Source organism: Xenopus laevis, chromosome 8L, assembly GCF_017654675.1.
Source record: "Xenopus laevis strain J_2021 chromosome 8L, Xenopus_laevis_v10.1, whole genome shotgun sequence".
Classification (NCBI taxonomy): Eukaryota; Metazoa; Chordata; class Amphibia; order Anura; family Pipidae; genus Xenopus; species Xenopus laevis.
In genome coordinates, this window is record NC_054385.1 from 122,470,637 (window position 1) to 122,492,423 (window position 21,787).

General features: G+C 41.2%; 1 protein-coding gene across 2 annotated transcripts; it reads left to right on the forward strand.

The window, feature by feature from the left end:
• The first annotated feature begins 9,279 nt into the window (after positions 1 to 9,279).
• prcc.L (proline rich mitotic checkpoint control factor L homeolog) lies at positions 9,280 to 21,729 on the forward strand. Of its 2 annotated transcripts, XM_041571978.1 has the most exons (8): positions 9,280 to 10,014; positions 10,048 to 10,943; positions 12,141 to 12,188; positions 14,729 to 15,295; positions 16,935 to 17,030; positions 18,433 to 18,576; positions 20,122 to 20,187; positions 20,274 to 21,729. In XM_041571978.1, exons 1-8 carry the CDS (start codon positions 9,429 to 9,431, stop codon positions 20,358 to 20,360), a joined length of 2,490 nt encoding a protein of 829 aa, XP_041427912.1. In that variant the 5' UTR covers positions 9,280 to 9,428; the 3' UTR covers positions 20,361 to 21,729.
• The last annotated feature ends 58 nt before the right edge of the window (positions 21,730 to 21,787 follow it).

Consider the following 21,787-nt stretch of genomic DNA (forward strand, 5'->3'; position numbering starts at 1 on the left):
CACGTGCTATAGGGCTGAGCGGAAGTAACCGTTCATTAGCTGTTGCTATTGTAGATCAGCGTCTGTGCTGCGTGTTTCTCATGAATAAAGTTGCAGATTTACAAATACTAACATTGTGATGTAACAACCATTCAGCAATTCATTCTGCTCACACTACCTCGAGATATGAAAATCAAAACGTGATTGGTTTGCTGTGGGTACTGTACTGGGAAAATGAGCAATTTCTGTTATAATTGCCCCAAATAATTTGTATACAAGCTATACTATAAACTAAATGCATTACAGGCAGCTGTTAGAATTGATACAATAGTTGCTGATACTCCCAGAGATGCTGCTGAGAAATGGATAAATAAAATGTTGCAAAATTGTAACAATTCAGAATCTGCACCTGAATAACTGAGCTGCCAGACTCAGACACCAGAGACAGGGACATTTAACTAAAAACTAAGATTTTGGAAAAATTAAAAAAAAAAAAAGGAAAGTAATTGAAAAAAGTCTATTTCTGGCGAACAATCTGAAAACAATTGAACTGAAAAAAGTGTGTGGAAGGCAGGGCCGCCATCGGGGGGACAAGTGTCCTGGGCCTGAAGGGGGGCCCGGCAGTGCTGCCTCCCTTACAAGTGCCCGAGCCCAGTAGCGTCACTAGAGGGGGCGGGCGCTGGTGCGTGATGCGCAGCCGGGCCCCGCCCCCTCCGTACAGCCGCTTTTTCAGTGGCTCACGAGCCGAAGCCAAAGTCCTGAACGGCGAAAAGACCCGAAGTCATGAAAAAAGCCGAAATTTAAGTCCTGAAGCGGCAAAAAGATCCGAAGTCACAAAAGGAGCCAAAATTAAAGTCCTGAAGCGGCGAAAAGACCCAAAGTCACAAAAGGAGGCGAAGTTGAAGTCCTGAAGCCTTGAGTTCAATTCTACTGAACACCAGTTTGTGGGGTTTTCTTTGTTTTTTTTAATCCCCTGGCCACCAATGTATTTTTTTAATATTCTATAGGCCCCTGCCACCAATGTTTTTTTTAAAAAAAAAATTTTTACTTGTAAGGGGGGCCCTGGCACAATTTTTTTTTAAATTTAAATAAACTTATAAGGGGGCCCTGACCATCAATAGCTTTTTATAACTTGTGTGTGGGGGGGTTACTTTTTTTGGCGCTGATGTCTGTGTGGTCTTTTAACTGTGATGTGGAGTGGGTGGGATATGGGGTGTTGCTTGGGCGTGAGGGCAGCCGGGGTTTTACTAGGCCCCGTGATTTTTAATGGCGGCCCTGGTGGAAGGTGAACAACTCCTTTAAGGTTTTTGTGAATATAATTACTATTGAAAACAGTATTTGCCTGTACTTTCTTCTCTGTGCTGCTGGTTCTGACTTTTGAAACAATGTAACAGAAGCCAGCTGATTTTAAATACATACATGATTTTAAGGGGCATAGTTATCAAGGGTCGAATTTTGAAAAGAAAAAATGTCGAAATTCGAATTCAAAAAGACCAACCGAAATTAAGTTGAAGGTTTTTTTGGTCGAATAGGTCCGTTTTTGATCGAAAAGGTCTGTATTCGGCCAAATTCCAATCGTACGAATCTAATTAATAGCGCATTCGATCGAATACGATTTGAAGTTTTTCCCCAAATTTTTCAAAGTCCACGAATTGACTCCAAATAGGTTCTAGGAGGTCCCCCATAGGCTAAAACAACAATTTGGCAGCTTTTAGATGGTGAATGGACGAAGTAAAAATTTTTAAAGATTTTTCAAATTCAAATCGATTTGGGAATATTTCCTAGTCGAAGTACACAAAAAATAGCTCGAAATCCAAAATTATTTTCATTCGAAAATACACCTCGACCTTTGATAAATCTGCCCCTAAATGTTCACTATACATTTTAATTTTACACATTTTTTTTGGTAAATTTTACACATTTTTTTCAGCAAAGTCTGTTAGAAAGTGGCTTAGTGATACGTTTTCTTTTATCATGCATAAAAACTTTGGGTGTATAGCCTTTAAGGTAAAGTTACCAGATCACTTGAAAATTCGGGGACACTTTTAAAAGATGTATCTTGCAAGACTGCAGTGAATGTATTTAAATTAAACTGCAATCAATGCAAGCATTCTAACTGAATTTTCTAGACACGTCCCTGACTTTTCCAGTGATCTAATTACTTTAAGCACTCCGACTCTTGCTCTGATGTAAACTGTCAGTTTCAGATACCACAGTGTTCAGCATCACTAATGTTTCTTATGTATTCTCTGGTGGGATTTTACGAAGGGAGGCAAAAACTGCCAGCAAATAACTTTAAGGGTGGTGGCACATGTAGCGTTCCTCGTGAGGCAACCTTGGGCGACTTCGGAAAACGATGTGATCCGAGTGCCATCCCACCAGTGAATCACATTCTAGTTGGCAGGAAGGCAAATTAGGGAGATTAGTCGCCCGAAGAAGAGCAGATTTGTTGCTGGACGACTAATCTCCCCGGAACGCTATGTATGCCACCACCCTAAGAGCCAAACTTCCACTGGCTTTTTACTGAAAGCTCTGTGTAGGAAAGCTTAGTAGCATTATCTACAGTACACCAGAGACTACCCCAGGTCTGAGAAGCAGTACAAGTAAAGAGGAAGGGTGGCAAAATGGGCAGAAGTTGCAGAAATGCTTCATTATGAAGACAGAAGTTATATTCTCAACCACAAAGCAGTAAAGAACTGCTGATTACGATGGGTTTCAAATTGGATCCAGCACTACTCCAGTCTGAATGCTTTATTATAAAGACATTGGTCATACACAGTCAGATCTGCTTGTTTGGTGAGGTCACCAACTGAGCAAACATGGGCCTGATTTAGCCATCTACATACTGGGCCAAATAAGGTCCAGCAATTGAATCATAAAGTGAGGCCCCTTTAGACAGCATGAGAAGCTTATCTTTGTATGTGGCCCACCAATAGGCCTATATGCTATCTGGCTGCAATTCTGTTAAAAAACCTGTGCCAATACAATTCAAATGTACATGATTGATAAATGGACAGGACTGGACATCCTGTGACAGCTATAATAGCCATAAAGCAGAACATAACGTACAGATTCCTACAGTGGGATTCTCTTGTAAAATATCCTTTACAACCATGTATTCTAAAAATTAATATACTCCTCCTTTAATGTGTTTTTTATAGTCATGGGACTCAATAGTGACTTATAAGGGTATATTTATCAAGGGTCGAATTTCAAATTTGAAAAACTTCGAAATTCAAAATCAACAAGACTAACCGTAATTAAGTCAAAGTTTCTTTTGTTCTTTTGGCCGAATAGGTTAGTTTTCGATCAAATAGGTCCGTATTTAGCCGAATTCGAATTGTACAAATCGAAGTAATAGCGCATTCGATCAAATTCGAACTTAAGTTTTTCAAAAAAAAAACTTAGATTTGACTCCAAATGGGTTCTAGGAGGTCCCCCATAGGCTAAAACAGCAATTCGGCAGGTTTTAGAAGGTAAATGGTCGAAGTCAAATTTTTAAAGAGACAGTACAAAATAAATTTCGATATTCTAATTTTTTTCAAATTCTAATAGAATTTGGACTATTCCCTAGTCGAGGTACACAAAAATAGCTCAAAATTTAAATTTTTTAAATTCAAAAATTCACCTCGACCTTTGATAAATCTGCCCCCTGATGTTCTTAAAATTTAAAATAGGTTGTACATTAATCCTTATATTTATCTGATATAGGACTATAGGATATCTTATTCTGATGAAGATATTGTGGTCTAAAGGGCCTCTAATGTTAAAGGAGTGGTTCACCTTTGGGTTAACTTTTAGTATGTTATAGAATGGCCAATTCTCAGCAACGTTTCAATTGGTCTTCACTATTTTTTTCAAAGTTTTTTTTTATTATTTGCCTTCTTCTGACTCTTTCCATTTTTCAAATGGGGGTCACTGATCCTATGTAAAGCGTAATTGCTCTGTAATGCTACAAATGTATTATTGTTGCCACTTTTTACTACTCATCTCTCTATTCAGGTCATATTCCAGTCTCTTACTCAAATCAATGCATGGTTGTTAGCAACCAAATTGCTGAAATTATCAACTGGAGAGCTGCTGAATACAAAGCTAAATAACTCAAATACCACAAATAATAAAAAACAAATGCAAATTGTCTCAGAATATCACTCTCTACATCATACTAATAGTTAACTCAAAGGTGAAAAACCCCTTTAAGAATTGCATTGAACGTGTTCAGACATTGTAATAAATATATTGTATTTGTACCACAGCATTATCAGTCTAGACTACAGACTTTTTGGCATTTACTTGATTACATGTGTAATGTTTTTATTTGGGAACTCTTTCCATAAGCCTTTTATGCAAGAAGGGTAGCTTACTTCTCCCAGCAAGCTCTTTGCTGCTTTTGTTGAGAGTGAAAAACAATTTGGTGAAATTCATTTATGCTGGTGAAGGCAACAGTTCATGTGCAAATATTCATGCAGGGGGTTGAGCTGTCTTTCACAGTTGTATATCAAGTGCTTTGTTGGGTTTATTTACCTTTTCAAATTAAAATTAAATTAAAATTCAGCGTCTTTGAGCAGAACAATGTTAGCAAAATGTAAATGGCCACACCCAGGAACGTTCTACAGACACTCATGGAGGGACAGGGGGTCTACAACAGTTACATTTAAGCTGGCCATACATGTTTATATTTTATTTCTCATATGGTGAACATTCGGATAATGATTGTACAAAACATCCATTTGTGCGATTATATCTGTGCATGTATGGCCAGCTTTATCTTGTCTGCAAAATGATCACTGGCACTTAGGGGCAGATTTATCAAAGGTCAAGGTGAATTTTCGCATAAAAAAAATCGAAACTCTAGCTATTTTTTGTGTACTTCGACTAGGGAATAGTCCAAATTCAATTTGAATTTAAAAAATTTTTTAAAAATTTGAATATCGAAATTTTCATGTACTCTCTCTTAAAAAACCTGCCGAATTGCTGTTTTAGCTTATGGGGACCTCCTAGAAGCTATTCGGAGTCAATTGGTGGACTTTGAAAAATCAAAGTTTTTTTTGAAAATTTGAATTTGAAATTTGAAAATCGAATTTGATCGAATGTGATATTCCTTCGATTCATACGATTCAAATTAGGCCAAAAACTGACCTATTCGATCAAACAACTTTGGCTTAATTTCGGCTGGTCTTTTTGAATTTCGAAGTTCGACCCTTGATAAATATGCCCCGTAGGGTGACATTTGGGGAGAATGCCTATTTTCTCTTGTCTAGTCTAGATTCTCTTGGAACCACTATCCTTCATTGGAAGGAAGTTTGGGGTGCGCACTTATGTAATGTCATAGATAGCCTTGAAATTATGGCTGAATAGCTTATAAAATATGTATGAGCTAAAGTAGCCCTGACCAAATTTCAAAGAGTAAATTGAACCCCGAAAGTCCAAAAAACACTGGACTGGACACTGAAGTGTAAAAAGCAGGCTTCCTGTTCCTCCACTTGCACAAGCCAAGGCATGTGCGGAGTTGTGGGTCACCAGTAATTTTCAACGTGTCCCGGGTCATTTATTGCAGGCCCCCTGTATAGAGGAAGCAGATCCGGGCCCCAGCAACAGACTCATTTCCTCTTTAGATTCATCATTGTAACTGCACCTTCTTTATGCACAGTTTGGGATTACCATGAAAAGAGAGATATTACTCATGTGAATTTGTTTTCAGAAGTCACCTGAATGTTAACATGGGTATTTGGGGTGGATCAAGGCATACTGGGAGTCTAACTGCACATGGCCAATATGTGCGGGTGGCCAAAACAATTCTGAAATGACGTGTAAGGGACTTGGCTTGGCACATGGCATCATGTGTTGTTGACCCACTATTGTGTATTGTGTGCTAGCCTTCTTTTCACTGCAGCTGCACTTCACGGTTTCCCTGAGCCAAGTATTATTGCCTTGGATGTCAATACTACTTGGCTATTATACATTATTATTATATTTGGTATTGGGAATTGTTTTATATCTCATGTTGCATTATAGACTTACACATTCAGGGCCCCCCATTAGAAATCACGGGGCCACATACAACACCATTTTATGGGCCCTGCCAAGGTCCCCAAGCCCCACCCTAGATCTAGGATTGCCATCTGTCCGGTATTTTAACTACCTGGCCAGTAAAAATGAAGCTTGATCCCAATGTAATTATTAGGGAAAATGCATAAAAATATAGGAAAGCCGGTATTTTTTTCAAGAAAAGGTGGCAACCCTTCCTAGATTCCACCGACTCCCAAACCACAATTAAAAGGGCACACAGACATCGGCACTAAAAATGGTAAACCCCCCCCACACAAATTATAAAAAGCCATTGATGGTCAGGACCACCCTTATAAGTTAAAAAAAAAACATTTGTGCCAGGGTCCCCCATAAATTTTTTTTTAAAAATCATTGGTGCATTGGTGGCCATAGCCCCCCCTTACAAGTTAAAAAGAAACATTGGGGCCCCAGAGAATATTAAAAAAAAATATTGGTGGCCTATAGAGTATTAAAATAATACATTGGTGGCCAGAGGTTTAATAAAAAAAAAAATACTTTGGTGTTCAGTAGAACAGAACTTGTGGATTTGAGTCTTTAGCTTCAGGTCTTTTTGTGGCTTCAGGACTTCGAATTTGGCTCCTTTTGTGGCTTCGGGTCTTTTTGCGGCTTCAGGACTTCAAATTCAGCTCCTTTTTAGGGATGTAGCGAACTGTTCGCCGGCGAACTAGTTCGCGCAAACTTCGACTGTTCGCGTCCGCCGCAAGTTCGCGAACGTCGCCAATAGGCGTTCGCGTCAAAATCGTTCGACCATTCGGTCGCTAAAATCGAACGATTTTCGTTCGATTCGAACGAAAATCGTTCGATCGAACGATTAAAATCCTTCAATCGTTCGAATCGAACGATTTTCGGATGTTCGAAGTTCGCGAACTGTTCGCGAACTGCTCGCATTTTTTGCCGGTGTTCGCGAACGGCGTTCGCGAACACATACTCGGCAGTTCGCTACATCCCTACTCCTTTTGTGGCTTTGGGTCTTTTCGCAACTTCAGGACTTCAACTTCGGCTCCTTTTGTGGCTTCGGGTCTTTTCGTGGCTTCAGGACTTCAACTTTGGATATTTTCGCAACTTCAGTTATTCTGGACTTCAGTGGTTTGGCATGGCTTTGGTGCTGTCAAGGGAGGCCAAGCTATTTTGAAAAGTGGAGCCTCCCTTTAGGTTTGGACCTGGTGCAACAGTAACCTCTGTGTCCCCCTGATGATGGCCCTGTACACATTGCACTACATATTTTACGACAGTTGGTGTTAGAGGAGCCCTCTCTAACACAGTGATCCCCACCCAGTGGCTCGGGAGCAACAATGTTTGATTCATGTTATTCATTTAGGAAATCTGGCACTGAACAGTGGACCAGGGGCGGTTGACTGAGTGATAAGCAGGGTATAATTTGGATTGGGTATGTAACTGGCTAGGCCCAGAGGCATAACCATTGGGGGCTGACAGTCCAGAACTTAGATAGATTGGTGTAATACTGGCCATGTGGAAACTCTGTTTATTGTACTAATATCCTCAGAGAGGCTGAGAAAATGTCCTTGGAATTATTGCTTTCATATGTAACTAGGGTTGCCACTTGGCCGGTAAAAACAATGAATGATCCCAATGTTATTAATAGGGAAAAAAGATAAATATATAGGAAGGCCATTATTCTTTTCCAGAAAAGGTGGCAACAACATGGGGCAAATTCACTAAGCGCTGAAAATGCGCTAGTGACTTCGCCACACTTCGCCAGGCGTAGTTTCGCCAAGGATGCTCAAATTCACTCCAATCCAAAGTTGCACCCCGGGAGGCGAAAGGTAGCGAAGTTGCACTAGTGTTAATTCGTCAAGCAAAGCGAAGTTACGTTAGCAATGCCTAATTTGCATACGGCGCCAAGTTAAAGTACAATGGACGTATATGCAGCATAAACTACATTACACTACACAAGCCTGGGAAACATTCATTAAATAGAGGTCTTATATTGCCAAACAGTAACACATGTAAAGCACTGCGTATCTTGACAGCGCTATATAAATAAATGATGATGATGATGTGCCCACTGTATAGTTTAGGTGCCGTATGTTAGAAAATGTAGGGGGGAAGGAGGTACCCCAAAATGAATTTTCGATCTTTTTCAGCCTATCACCCTGAAAAATGTAAAAGACGCCAGCGTTTTTTTTGGGATTTCATCTATTTTTGAAGATCCTCCTATCTATTGCACTTCGCCTGGACTGAGCTGGCAGAGTCAAGTCTGGCGCAAGAAGTTACGTTTAGTAAAATCCGCAAGTAAGTGAATTAGCGTAGTTATGTCCCTTCGCGAGACTAACTTCGCTTGGCGTTAGGGCAGAGCCGGGCCAACCCGGCCAGGCGCCCTAGGCAACCTGGGCAGCCACGGCGCTGGCTGAGTGCGTGCAGGAGTGCACATGCGCGAAATTATACTCAGGTGCACATGTGCAAAATTACGCTGGAGTGCGCCTGCGCAGAAGCACAATTGAGGAGAAAATATCAGCGCCAGTCAGGGAGAAACAGGACCGGACAATGGGGTAGACAGAGGAGGTACGTGCCTGGCGCCCCCCCAGCTTTGCGCCCTAGGCACATGCCTACTCTGCCTACCCCTAGTTCAGGCCCTGCGTTAGGATGCGAAGTAGCGCTACAGTATGTCCACTTCGCTAGCGAATTTACACCAGAGTAAATCGGAAAAAGTGCCAAAATGACGTCACACTGGCGAATTTTTGCTAGCGTCAGCCACTTCGCCCTTTAGTAAATTTCCCCCTATGTGTAACTGTTGGCAAATAAAGGTTTATGTATTTCCTTGTTTAAATTCAGATAAAAGTGGCATTTTTCTCAAAGTGCATAAAGTTTAGCCTAAAATATTTTAGTTTTTACGTGTAGTGATTCTTTTCAAACGTGTTTTTGTTGTGATTTTTCAAATTTCCCTCATTAAAATCTTCCCACAATGGCCTTCTCTGTAAAGTGACACACACGCCATTATATTTGCACATTCCTGTCACGCAAGAAAAACTATGAAAACATATTTATTTCCCTTTCCTTCTGAACTGTTTCTGCTCTTGTCATTCTTAATCATTTAATGGGAAAATTATCCGATAAATCACGTCATTTTTTTTTAGATATCGAGCAGCCATGACAGACATGAAAGGGTTATAGTGAAACGAATGTCAGGTAAGACGCTGTTTCGAGAAAAAAAACTACAATCCCCACAATGCCTCACGGTCGAGCATTCCGTACGCGATTGTTGACTGGCTCTCGCGGTGCCCCCTCGGGAGTTGTAGTTTGTGTGGGGCGCCATTACGCTTGAGGCCCGTGAGGAGGAGACGGCAGCGGCTTTGGCGGCTGGAGTGAACGTGGCTACTGGAGCTGAGAGGGCGGCCCGGTATTGGAACTCAGGTGCCGCCATGTCTCTAGTGGCCTATGCTAGCAGTGAAGAGAGCAGTTCGGACAGCGAGGCGGCTCAGGAGCCCGAGGCGAACGTAGAGGGGCATCACCAAGAGGCCGAGGCTTATCCTGGGGCCTATCCGTCGCAGACTCAGTCTAAGGGTGAACAGCAACAAGCCAGCCCTGGATACTTTGGGCCTCCTCCGGGGCTCGGCTACCAGCCGCCTGGCTACTACGGGCATGGGGGCTATGGTGCGGGGCCTCCAAGTTACCCCCCTGCTCAGGGGTATGGCAGCTTTAATAACAGCCAGGGCCCTTCTGCTTATCCCCATATGGGTTATGGGCCCCAGGGCCCGAGTCATGCCAACTTCCCACCCCCTGGCCATAACATGCCTCCCCCACAGCATGGGCACCATCACCTTCCTCCTCACCAGGGGGGCCCTGCAATGAACATGCCTCTTCCTAATCAAGGAGCCCATGGTCTAAAATTGCCTCCACCTCAGGGTGGGCAAGGACTTAATTTGCCTCCCCCACAGGGAAATCGTGGACTGAACTTGCCAATTCCTCAAGGAGGACATGGGATGAAATTACCACCCCCACAGAGTGGTACAGGCATGAATCTACCACCCCCACAGAGTGGCACAGGCATGAATCTACCACCCCCACAGAGTGGCACAGGCATGAATCTACCACCCCCACAGAGTGGCACAGGCATGAATCTACCACCCCCACAGAGTGGCACAGGCATGAATCTACCACCCCCACAGAGTGGCACAGGCATGAATCTACTGCCCCCACAGAGTGGCACAAGCATGAATCTACCACCGACACAAGGTGGCACAGGTATGAATCTACCGCCCCAACAAGGTAGCACCGGCATGAATCTGCAGATGCCACACAGTGGCTCGGGCATGAGTTTGCCTCCCCCCCATGGAGGCACGGCCATGAATCTGCCTCCCCCACAAGGTGGCTCAGGTATGAATCTGCCACCGCCACAAAGTGGTTCAGGCATAAATATGCCTCCCCCTCAAGGTGGCACTGGATTAAATCTGCCACGCCCCCAAATGGGCGCAGGTATGAATCTGCCTCCACCTCAGAGCAGTCCAGGAATGAGTTTGCCGCCACCACAGGGAGGGCGTCCTCAAAGTGGTACTGGAATGAATCGACCGTCACCACCAAGTACTGAAAGAATGAGCCAGCCTCCTCCCCCAGGCACATCTGGAATGAGTTTACCTCCACCACAGGGTGGCTCTGGGCTCAGTTATCCACCACCAAATCATGGTATGAACCTCCCTCCATCTCACGTTAGCTCTGGACTAAATATGCCTCCTCCTCAGGGTGGCCATGGGTTAAATATGCCTCCTCCACAACTAAGTCCTACTTCTGCAAGTGGAATGGACCATCGGATGCCCCTTCCTCCACCTGGCTACAATGTAAACCTGCCTCCGCCATCTATTGAAAACGTAGCTAATACCAAACCAAAGAAGAGAGCCGAGCCAGTGAAAATCACTGTCCCTGAACTGCACGCAGCAGGTGTGAGTATCAAGAACCGTGGGTATAACATGCTCACTAGGTATATCGAGGGCCAAATTGCATAAGCCAATATATGCAACTCATCTTTATGATCAGTAGTGCTTGTGCCATCCCCTCTAATATCATTTTGTGCAATAATCCGAAGATTTAGTGGGTTTTGGGCAAAACTCAGGAAAAAAGTTTTCAGATGGAAAATTGGAAAAATTTGGACTTTAATAAATGGGCCTCTAAGTGTCAGAATGAGCTCCCCAGATAATGCTATGTGCCACATAGGTAAATCTTTGGCTACACGGTCCAATTAGGGTGGTGGCACACAGGTAGAGTGTCGTCTACGATAAATCTTCACAACTTCGGGCGACCACTCCGAAATGGGTTCCCACCGGAAAGAAAGTGAATGACCAGCTGGATGGCAAAATTGTTGATTTTGTTTTCCAGAAGTTGTTGAACAAGGAAAGTTCGGGCGACTTCGGAAAAGCGAAGCGACAAATATGCCCTCCTGCTGGCGAGTCACAATCTTGACAGCGGGAAGGCATTTGGGGGAGACTAGTCGTACGCAGTAGCGAAGCTTTATCGCAGGCGACTAAATCTCCCTGTGTGCCACCCCCTTAGAGGCCCATTTATCAAAGGTCTCATTTCGAATTAATGGGAGTTTTTTTTTTTTTAAAACTCAGATGAACTTGAAATTCAACCAATCGAAATGTATTACAAGTATCAAATTTTTAAAACGTTGGCGAATAAGATCAACCCGAAAACTCAAATTCGATTTGAGTTTTAAAAACTAGATTTATTTTTTCTCCGAAAAAAAAAAAACTAGAATGTCAGGAAGGCTGCAAACAACTCCAAATTGATCCGTCATCTCCCATTGACTAAATCAGCAATTCGCCAGGTTTTAGGTGCCGAATAGTCGAATTCGAGTTCTGAAAGGGTCAGAGTATGATAAAGCTCGAAATTTAATTAGATTTTTTTGAAAACTCAAATCGAATTTGAATAACCCCCTAGTCGAATTTGCCAGTTTTGACCATAAGAAACTTCAAATTTTCAATTCAATCCTTGATAAATCTCCCTAGTATCTGATTGAACCTAGATCTGGGAGCAAGAGCAGCTTCCTACCATAGGTGTCCTATACTATCTACAGCTCAGCAAAACAAATTAATGTTTCCTGTCCAGTGAGTAGATTTCTTTTTTTTTTTTTTTCTTAGTCTGATTCGGAGGAGGATGAACCGACTGTGAAGAAAGCAGTGATCCAGGTATGATGTCCTTGTTTGCCTGTGCTGGTGGGGGAATTGAAATGCTTGGTATTTTGATTGCATGTGGAAACCAAATTCCAAGAATGTCAATATACATAATGGTTACAGACTTCCCACTATTCTTTGTTTTACCTGGAAGATATTGGGTCAACATCAGCTTCATTGGCAGTGGGACTGAATTGTCTAACTGCAGCCATACATGTGCTCACATTCTCTGCACTATGAGCATTTACCGTATATACCCGAGTATAAGCCGAGTTTTTCAGCATCCAAAATTTGCTGAAAAAGTCTACCTCGGCTTATACTCGGGTCAGCGGTACCTGACCCGCGTTGCCGAGATTGCAGTCACTTTTAATCATTCCTATACCAACAGTACACTTGGGGAGAGACTGCAATATCCCACAGTGCCCTCTGTTGGTTATATGAAAGAATAACAGTGACTGCAATATCACACAGCGCCATCTGTTGGTTATATGAAAGAATAACAGTGACTGCAATATCACACAGCGCCATCTGTTGGTTGTATGAAAGAATAACAGTGCGCCCTCTGTTGGTTATATTAAAGAATAACAGTGACTGCAATATCACACAGCACCCTCTGTTGGTTATATGAAAGAATAACAGTGCGCCCTCTGTTGGTTATATGAAAGAATAACAGTGACTGTAATATCACACAGCGCCATCTGTTGGTTATATGGAAGAATAACAGTGACTGCAATATCACACAGTGCCCTCTGTTGGTTATATGAAAGATTAAGTGACTGCAATATCACACAGCGCCCTCTGTTGGTTATATGAAAGAATAACAGTGACTGCAATATCACACAGCGCCCTCTGTTGGTTATACGAAAGATTAACAGTGATGGCAATATCAAACAGCACCCTCTGCACATGCGTGGGACAATGCACACAGTAATCCGTTTGGCAATTCTCTGTCACCATCAACTTTGCAAAGAAGTCCGGTTGATCGCTGGGGGGGTCGCTTTGGCAGAATGTGCGCTGCTGGGAGACAGGGCTGTAGTTGTGTCTAGGCTTATACTAGAGTCAATAAGTTTTCCCAGTTTTCGTAGGTAAAATTAGGTACCTCGGCTTATACTCGGGTCGGCTTATACTCGAGTATATACGGTAATATGGCTCCCCCTTTTCCCTTCCTCATGTATCCGTGCAACAAGAACCAATAGTTGTACAAAATGATGTTATTGATATGTGTATGGCCTACACACGGGTGCATCATGTACTCCAGTGTATATTTAACATTCTTTTGATTGGGCACAGACCTCTAGAAACCTACCAAACCACCCAAATGCTGTACCTTTTTTTAAAACGCAGAGTATTGGAGTGGGGTTGGTGGCTGCCATTTCTTAGTGCTTATATTAAGCACTAATAACCTGTTGTTTTTAACTACCTTTCTTTCCCCCTGTAATCAGGAGAGAGAATGAGCTTTGTATAAACAAGCCCCTCCACACATTAGCCCATGTCTCAGGTTTGAAGACTTCTACAGGTATGGGACCTGTTATCCAGAATGCTCGGGACCTGGGGCTTTCCGGATAACGGATCTTTCCATAATTTGGATAATTCTAATTTAAGTCTACTAGAAAGTCATGTAAACATTAGATAAACCCAATAGGCTGGTTTTGCTTACAATAAGGATTAATTATATCTTAGTTGGGATCAAGTACAAGCTACTATTTTATTATTAGAGAGAAAAAGGAAATCATTTTGAAAAATTTGGATAAATTGGAGTCTACGGAAGACAGCCTTTCCATAATTCAAAGCTTTCTGGATAACGAGTAAAGAAATATTTTAGATTTACTGCCATTTAATACAGTATGTCAAGGTACCTTCCCACCAGCTTGAGCCCATCAATGCCTTGCATGGACTTTAAAGGGGTTGTTCACCTTCCAACATTTTTTTTCAGTTGGTTTCAGATAGATCACCAGAATAAAGACTTTTTTCCATTTGCTTTCTATTTTCTGTGTCACCGTTTTTCTAATATTGAAGTGAAAAGTGTAATTTTTCACCTTCCGAAGCAGCGCTGGGAGGGCGGGGTCGCCGACCCTGTAAACTGTTCCAAGTTGATAAATTTAGTTGATATATTTCTTATCTTTGTCCCTGCTGAGCAGAATCTCTGGGTTTCATTACAGGCAGCTGTTAGAATTGATACAATAGTTGCTAATACTTCAGAGATGCTGCTGAGAAATGTATTCACTATATGTTGCAAAATTGTAACCGTTCAGAATCTGCACCTGAATTACTGAGCTGCCAGACTCAAACACCAGAGACAAGGACTTTTAACTTTAAACTTAGATTTTGGAAAAACTGTAAAAAATGGAAAGTAATTGAAAAAAGTCTTTATTTCTGGTGAACAATCTGAAACCAACTGAATTGAAAAAAATGTTGGAAGATGAACAACCCCTTTAAGGGCCTCTTCCTGATTGCATGCAAATAATCTCTATATTTTATGATGCTGCTGAAAAGAAAAACTTGTTTTAATAAATGCTAATAATTCCCTTTCCATTTTCTGTGAATGCTGATATCAGGGATCGAGAGAAGGCTACGGCTTATCCGCTTTGCTGCCTCAGCCGAAAAATGCAGATTCAAAACGACAGCTTCTTCCATACAGCTTTACAAAGAAAGCCTCCAATTCAGCCAGTGATCCAAAGCACCCCAGATCCACTTCTGTAACCAAACCGAAACGTTCTTCAAAACCTGAAGTGTCGAACACACCATCTCCATCGGCCATCAAAGCTGCAGCTAAGAATGCCGCCCTGCAGGTCACCAAGCAGATCACACAAGAAGAAGACGAGGAGAGTGACGAGGATCTCCAGCAGGGCAATTTCTTCTCTCTGTCAGATACGAAGGAGACCCCTGCTACTATGAGCGAAAGTTATCCATACCCTGTCCCTGCAGTTGATGATGCTGCACCCCCCGGGGTTGAGCCTGTAGAGTTGCAGAATGATGCAGCTAATGCACCCCTGGATTTTAAGACAGCAGAAGGATCAAGCGACAACAACCAATGGGCCGTCCCCAATGCAGAAGCTTACACTAGCCAGACGTACAGTCAGTATCCGGAGTATGCCGATACCTCTGCATCAGGTTATTACCAGGTAACACAACAGCAGCTTATGTGTGGTGATACTGTTTCTTTTAAAGGGGGAACTATTGCGAAATTGAAAATCCAATATAAGCTTCATCATACTAAAATACAAAACTTAGTAAATACTAGCAATTAAATATTCTGCATCGTTTCGGAAATAATCAAGTTTATGTTCTCTATCCCTCTCTCAGCATCTGTTTCTCTTCATTCTGTCTTCATGCAGCAGTTGGGTGTCAGATATTCATTGACAGTTAGATCCAATATATCTTATAGGGGGCTTCCCATTCCTAGCAGATGAGTTAGAGCTCACTCAAATAACGGATTCCAGTACAAACAAAATATAAAAAATAACTGCCTTTTGTACAAATTCTGCATGTAGAGAGACTGGATTTCTGGTGATTTTAATAGAGTGAGATGTAATACATCTTCTAGGCAAAAGGAGCCCCCCCTACAAGATATATTGGATCTAACAGTCAATGAATATCTGACACCCAATTGCTGCATGAAGACAGAATGAAGAGAAACCGATGCTGAGAAGGGAATAGTGAAGATGAACTTGATTATTTCAGATACGATGCAGAATTTTAAATTGACTGTATATAGAATGCTAAAGCTTATATTTAATTTTCATTTTCGCGATAGTTCCTCTTTAATACCAGTCATAGGTTGCTATCGGTTACTGCTCCGGTGCAGATTTGTTCAGTGTTGCTAAATGAACCCCACCAAGTTGTTACTTGATCATATAAAAGCGAGCGGCCATGGACCAAGTGTTATTATACAGTAGGGATGCACCAATTCCAGGATTCGGTTTGGGATTTAACCTTTTTCAGCAGGCTTCGGATTCAGGCCGAATCCTTCTGCCCGGCCGTACTGAATCCAAATCCTAATTTGCATATGCAAATTAGGGCAGGGTGGGAAATCGCATGACTTTTTGTCACAAAACAAGGAAGTAAAATATGTTTTCCCCTTCCCGCTCCTAATTTGTATATACAGATTCGGTTCGGTATTCTGTTGAATAAGGATTCGGGGGGTTCGGCCGAATCCAAAATAGTGTACAGGTCATGTAACTCCAGGCTGGCTACTATTATCTCAGTCTTATGACTAATGTTCTAGCTTCAAACGAAAAGAAATTCACTGGCACTCGGGTAATGCTCGCAGGGTGAAACCCTTGCTTTAAATTTATTCAATGCGGCATGCAACGTTTCGGGGACAACCCCTTTATCAAGCATGGTAAAGGGGTTGTCCCCGAAACGTTGCATGCCGCATTGAATAATTTTAAAGCAAGGGTTTCACCCTGCGAGCATTACCTGAGTGCCAGTGAATTTCTTTTCGTTTGGACTGATGAGGGGTTGGTCGATCCCCTATTTCGCTGGGCACCAGGGATTCAAGTTTCAGGAGGGCCAGGGTGTGCGCTTGTAATTTGGAGAAGCTAATGTTCTAGCTTCCTCTGTGTGATTTACGTATCGGACGGTTAGGCTAAGCAGTTCTTTTTTGATCATATGAAAACTTAGAACAACCGTATTGAAGATCTAACATTTTTTTTTCACTATATTTTCAATTCCATCGCTGCTGGCCACATTTTACATTGACTCTGTTCGAAGTCGAAACCATTCAGATCCAACATTTATTCTCCTTTTGGTTTATCTCAGGATTATTACAGCAGTGGCTACTATCAAGAATCTGATCCGTCTTCTACAGCTCTTAAAGAGACTGCCGCCCCAGATTCCTTCATGGATGATGAAGCAGTAAGATTCAAGTGAACCTTTGTCATTGTGTAATGGGTGAAAAAGCGGAAATGACATTATTTTATGTTAAATAGTAAAAGTAGTTTTACTAAGGGGGAAAATAATAATGCTAGACTTTATTAATAGCTTCCCATATTTAATACAGCATTTATTTCTGTATTCATCTCTACTCTCTGCCAGTTTGTATTATGTAGAGTGGGCATGGTGGTGTGACGCAGCTTTATTTCATGGTATAGTAAAAGTATATTATATATTCTTTTGCTTTACTCAAGTGTTCGTGTAATGCTGGCCATAGATGCACATTTTTTTCTTTGTGCGACGAACGAACAAGTCTTAACGATCTACTATTAACCATTCAGATTGAAATAAGTAGGAAAAATAACAAATCAGACAATGTTCTGGCAGTTAATTGACAGGCAGCAATCCTAAGAACATTGCATCCAACAAATAGTAGTGGCCCATTGTTATTGTGAAATAGAAAATACAAGCAAGTCACCTTTAAGTTAACTTTTAATATGTTGTAGAAATGCCAATACTAAGCAATTTCTCAACTGGTCTTCATTGTTTATTTTTTATAGTTTTTTAGTTATTTGCCTTCTTCTGAGTCTTTCTAGATTTCAAATGGGGGGGTCACCGGTCATCTAAAAACAAATGCTCTATAATGCTACACATTTATTGTTATTGCTACTTTTTATTACTCATCTTTCTATTCAGGCCTCTCCTATTCATATTCCAGTCTCTCATTCAACTCGATGCATGGTTACTAGGGTAATTTGGACCTTAGCAACCTGACTACCAAATAGTGCAAACTGCAGAGCTGCTGAATAAAAAATAACGCAAAAACCATAAATAATAAGAAATTAAATCCAATTGCAAATTGTCTCAGAATATCCCTCTCTACAACTTACTAAAAGTTAATTTGAAGGTGCATAACCCCTTTAAGGCTAGGAACATGCACAGTTGAAGCTGATCTGGTCATTCCTTCAATTGTACATGCTCCTTGCCAGCAACCACCTGAGGTGGCCACCAACCCCTACTACTACTATTCTGCCTTTTATTAAAAGGAATAGGTAAGTGGGCAGTTTTGGGCAGTGCGGGTGGTGGAGTTGCAAGGGGCTACTGCTGAGGACATATGAAGTATATATGAGTTTCCTTGTCCATTGAACTACATTTTTCTTTATCAGTGAAGAGGGACGGCAGCCCAGGTTCAAAGGTTAGGCCCCATGTTAGCAATTATATTTATTTTTCCTTGTCCTTTTAAAGTTATGGGCATAATTCTGTAAGGGGCTGTGTGCATAGAATCCATACTGTGATGACCAAGTTGGTAGGAAATTAACTCTTGATTCTAGAAACATCTGTTTTTTCCTCTCAAGTTTAACCTGTGACCACTTATTTCTAAAAGTTTAAACGTCTGCAAGGAAAGCGGAACCGAGGCAGAGAGGAAATTAATTTTGTCGAGATTAAGGGGGATGATCAGCTAAGTGGGAACCAGCAGTGGATGACAAAATCATTGACAGAAGAGAAGACTATGAAGTCTTTCAGTAAGGTAAGTCCCCTACAGGTATATGGTGTCTTACGTTTTTTTTTCTTTGTGTCACATACTAAAAGCAATGTCTCACATATAAATGTAGCCTAGGGGCTAAAAAATAAAAACTGGGTAAATAGGCTGTGCAAAAAAAAAAATGTTTCTAATATAATGTATGAAGGCTGGAGTGAATGGATGTCTTAAAGGGGACCTGTCACCCTAAGAAATAATTGCAAATTATTTTTTATCATGTTAGTTGGGCAAAATAAAGCTTACTTACACTTCATTTATTATTTACATTTTGTTTCCTTCAGTCTTGGAATTACACAACCACAGCACACAGGCAGGAGCCATTTTTTGGACACTGTTATTAAGACAAGTTGTGTATCACCCCAAAATCTTGTTTATGCACCCGAATAGGGGACCTAATGCCCATACACAGTGCTCTACACAATTATAAAGTGTGAGGAGGGAAGGGGCATGTGGGGAGATCAATGACATCTAGGAAGTGCTGAATGGAAAGTGAAAGTAGTTGACTGCCCCACCTCTATGCCTCAGGCATAGAGGCGGGGCAGGTAATATTTGATTGGCAGCTCAGATATTTAAACGCCTTTATAACAGGTATGGATGCTTTAATGATAAAACTATTTGGGTTCCATGTTTAATTTGCTAACTACTTTTGTTATACAGCTTTTTATGTGTAGGTAACAGGTCCACTTTAACATAACAGCCAAAACACTACTTCCTGATTTTCAGCTCTCTAACTCTGTTAGTCAGTGATATAAGGGGGCCCACATGAGACATAACTGTTCAATGAGTTTGCAATTGATCCTCAGCATTTAGCTCAGATTCAAAAGCAACAGTTATGACTCATGTGCCTCCCACCTCAAGTCACTGATTGGTTACTGCCTGGTAACCAATCCGTGGAAACCAAGAGAGCTGCAAAGCAGGAAGTATTGTTCTGGCTATTATGTTACATATCCAATCACTCCAGCCTTTATACATTACATTTTTGGATAACCACTAATAAACTAACTATATTAGAAACATTTTTTTTTATTTTGCACAGCCTATTTATTTACCCAGTTTTTATTTTTACACTGAACAATTCCTTTAATATACTACAGGGGTGATGGGCAAAGAAGAGGCTTCTATTGATCCTGCCATGATAGTGTCCTGCTGCCTAGTGGAAAAGTTTTATTTGTTAATAAAATAAATATAAAATAATAAAGTTCATCACTGTTAGATAGGGCTTCATTTTCAATGAAATGGAGTAACAGTATTTTGCTTTAGTGTATAATTAAAAGAGAAAAAAAAACAGGTGTTGCAGACAAACGCCAAGCCACTGACATTCCTACTAAATTTCACCCTGCCTGGTCCATCCCAGCCAATGCTCAGGGCACCCCTAGGAGATCTACCCCACAGTTGTATAAGGAGTAAAATAGAAAAACTTAGACTTAGCAGTGTGCCTTACACAGTGTCTTGCTTAAGGTCTCCTAGTCCTTTCAATGAGTATTTTGCCCATTAGCTTCTGAACCATTCTCTCATTTTTTTTTGTACATACAGCGGAAAGGAGAGCAGCCAACAGGGCAGCAAAGAAGAAAGCACCAGATCACATACCTCATCCATCAGGTAAGTGCAAGGTTCATGCATTTTTTTTCTCAAATTTATTTTTTAATTTAAACTTTACATTAAAATGTTTCTCTTAACGTTTACAGGCTAAAGAGAGGGAGCTAGAACTGAAGAACAGCTGGTCAGAGAACAAGATGAGCCGAAGGCAGACACAAGCAAAATATGGTTTTTGATTTGGCCTCTTTGAACTTGGCAAAATGGCCGCATGTGAGAAGTCGGAAAGCAAGACTGTACTGCTGTGAGCTAGTGCTGACAGTTTCATGACACCTCACTCTGCTAGCTTGTCCTGTCCAAACCATTAGAGGTTTCTCGGTTCCGACTGGAGTAGGGAAAGGGTTTATTTGAGGATTACTACTATCGCTGGGATTGTTTTGTTCAGTTAAACTCCTGCTCTGCCAGAATCTGTGACATGTAGCATCTGTGTTTTTAGCGGGTAAGGGAGACATTAAATCGGAGGGTATGAAACAGACTCCAAGGTGTAATGGGATGCTGCCCTTGATTTGTATTTAAATGAACAGTAACACCAAAAAATTAATGTTTTAAAGTAATGAAAAAATCAAGTAGTGTTGCCCTGCACTGGTAAAACTGGTATAGTTCAACAAGCTGCTGTGTAGCCGTGGCGGAAATTGAAAAAAGTCTATATGGCACAGGTTAAATAGTGGATAACCGATAACACCATTATGTTCTACAGAGCTTATCTGCTGTGTAACCTGAGCCTTTTCTCCTTTGAATGGCTGCCCCCATTGCTACACAGCAGCTTATTTATATAAACAATAGTAGTGTTTCTTAAACAAACACAGCAGTTTTACCAGTGCAGAGCAACACTGCATTATATTTTCATTACTTTAAAACACTTTAATTTTTCTATGTTACTGTTCCTTTAAGCTACTACTGTGATGGGTTGTTAGTGTCTCCCGAGACTGATTCTCTTTACACATCCGTCTGTGCAACTAAATTTATCTGCCACGATAGAGGCCTGCTTCTTACTAGATTGCTCACAATAGGCGGATACAAACTGAACATAAATTCATTCTCCCAGTATTTTAACCAAGCTAGTGAAATTCACACATTATTATGTATTTTGTGGGGTTATCTTTGTAAATAGGGTAAACTGTACATATATATATATTTTTTTGAGTTTCTCCTGTAGATTTTGTTTAATCCAGTGGCTCAAAAGAAAAAAAAGAGGCTGTTTGATTTAACTATAATATTTGCAGTTGAGCACTAAGGGGAGTGCAGCTGAGCCCTATTCCCAATTGTGTTCCATCTTGCAAAATATTTATAGAATTTGTTTTGCTCCAGTGCTCATCAGTCTTCTAAAAGCAGAGTCGGGTGTGTGTGTGTTTATCAGGAGGTCCATTGCCAAAGGCGCTATTCTCTGCATCTGCCTGTCTAGTGCAACATAATGCTTCCAAATCAGCCCTTACAACTTTACTTTATTCAACACTGTTCCTCGCTGATATTTCTTATTGGTGTTTCTGCCACCGGAGAAAGTAACATTTTGTACACTTGGTAACCTAGTAAAGGAAACTGTTTATTGTATTTTTCGATTATTTTGTATTATTTGGAATGGTATAAAATATGTGAAATTCCAGTTCAC

Coding starts and splice junctions, on each gene's coding strand:
- prcc.L (XM_041571978.1), top strand. CDS start 9,429: ATGTCTCTAGTGGCCTATGCTAGCAGTGAAGAGAGCAGTTCGGACAGC. Junction 12,189..14,728: donor TGAAGAAAGCAGTGATCCAG/GTATGATGTCCT, acceptor TGCTGATATCAG/GGATCGAGAGAAGGCTACGG. Junction 18,577..20,121: donor CTATGAAGTCTTTCAGTAAG/GTAAGTCCCCTA, acceptor TTGTACATACAG/CGGAAAGGAGAGCAGCCAAC.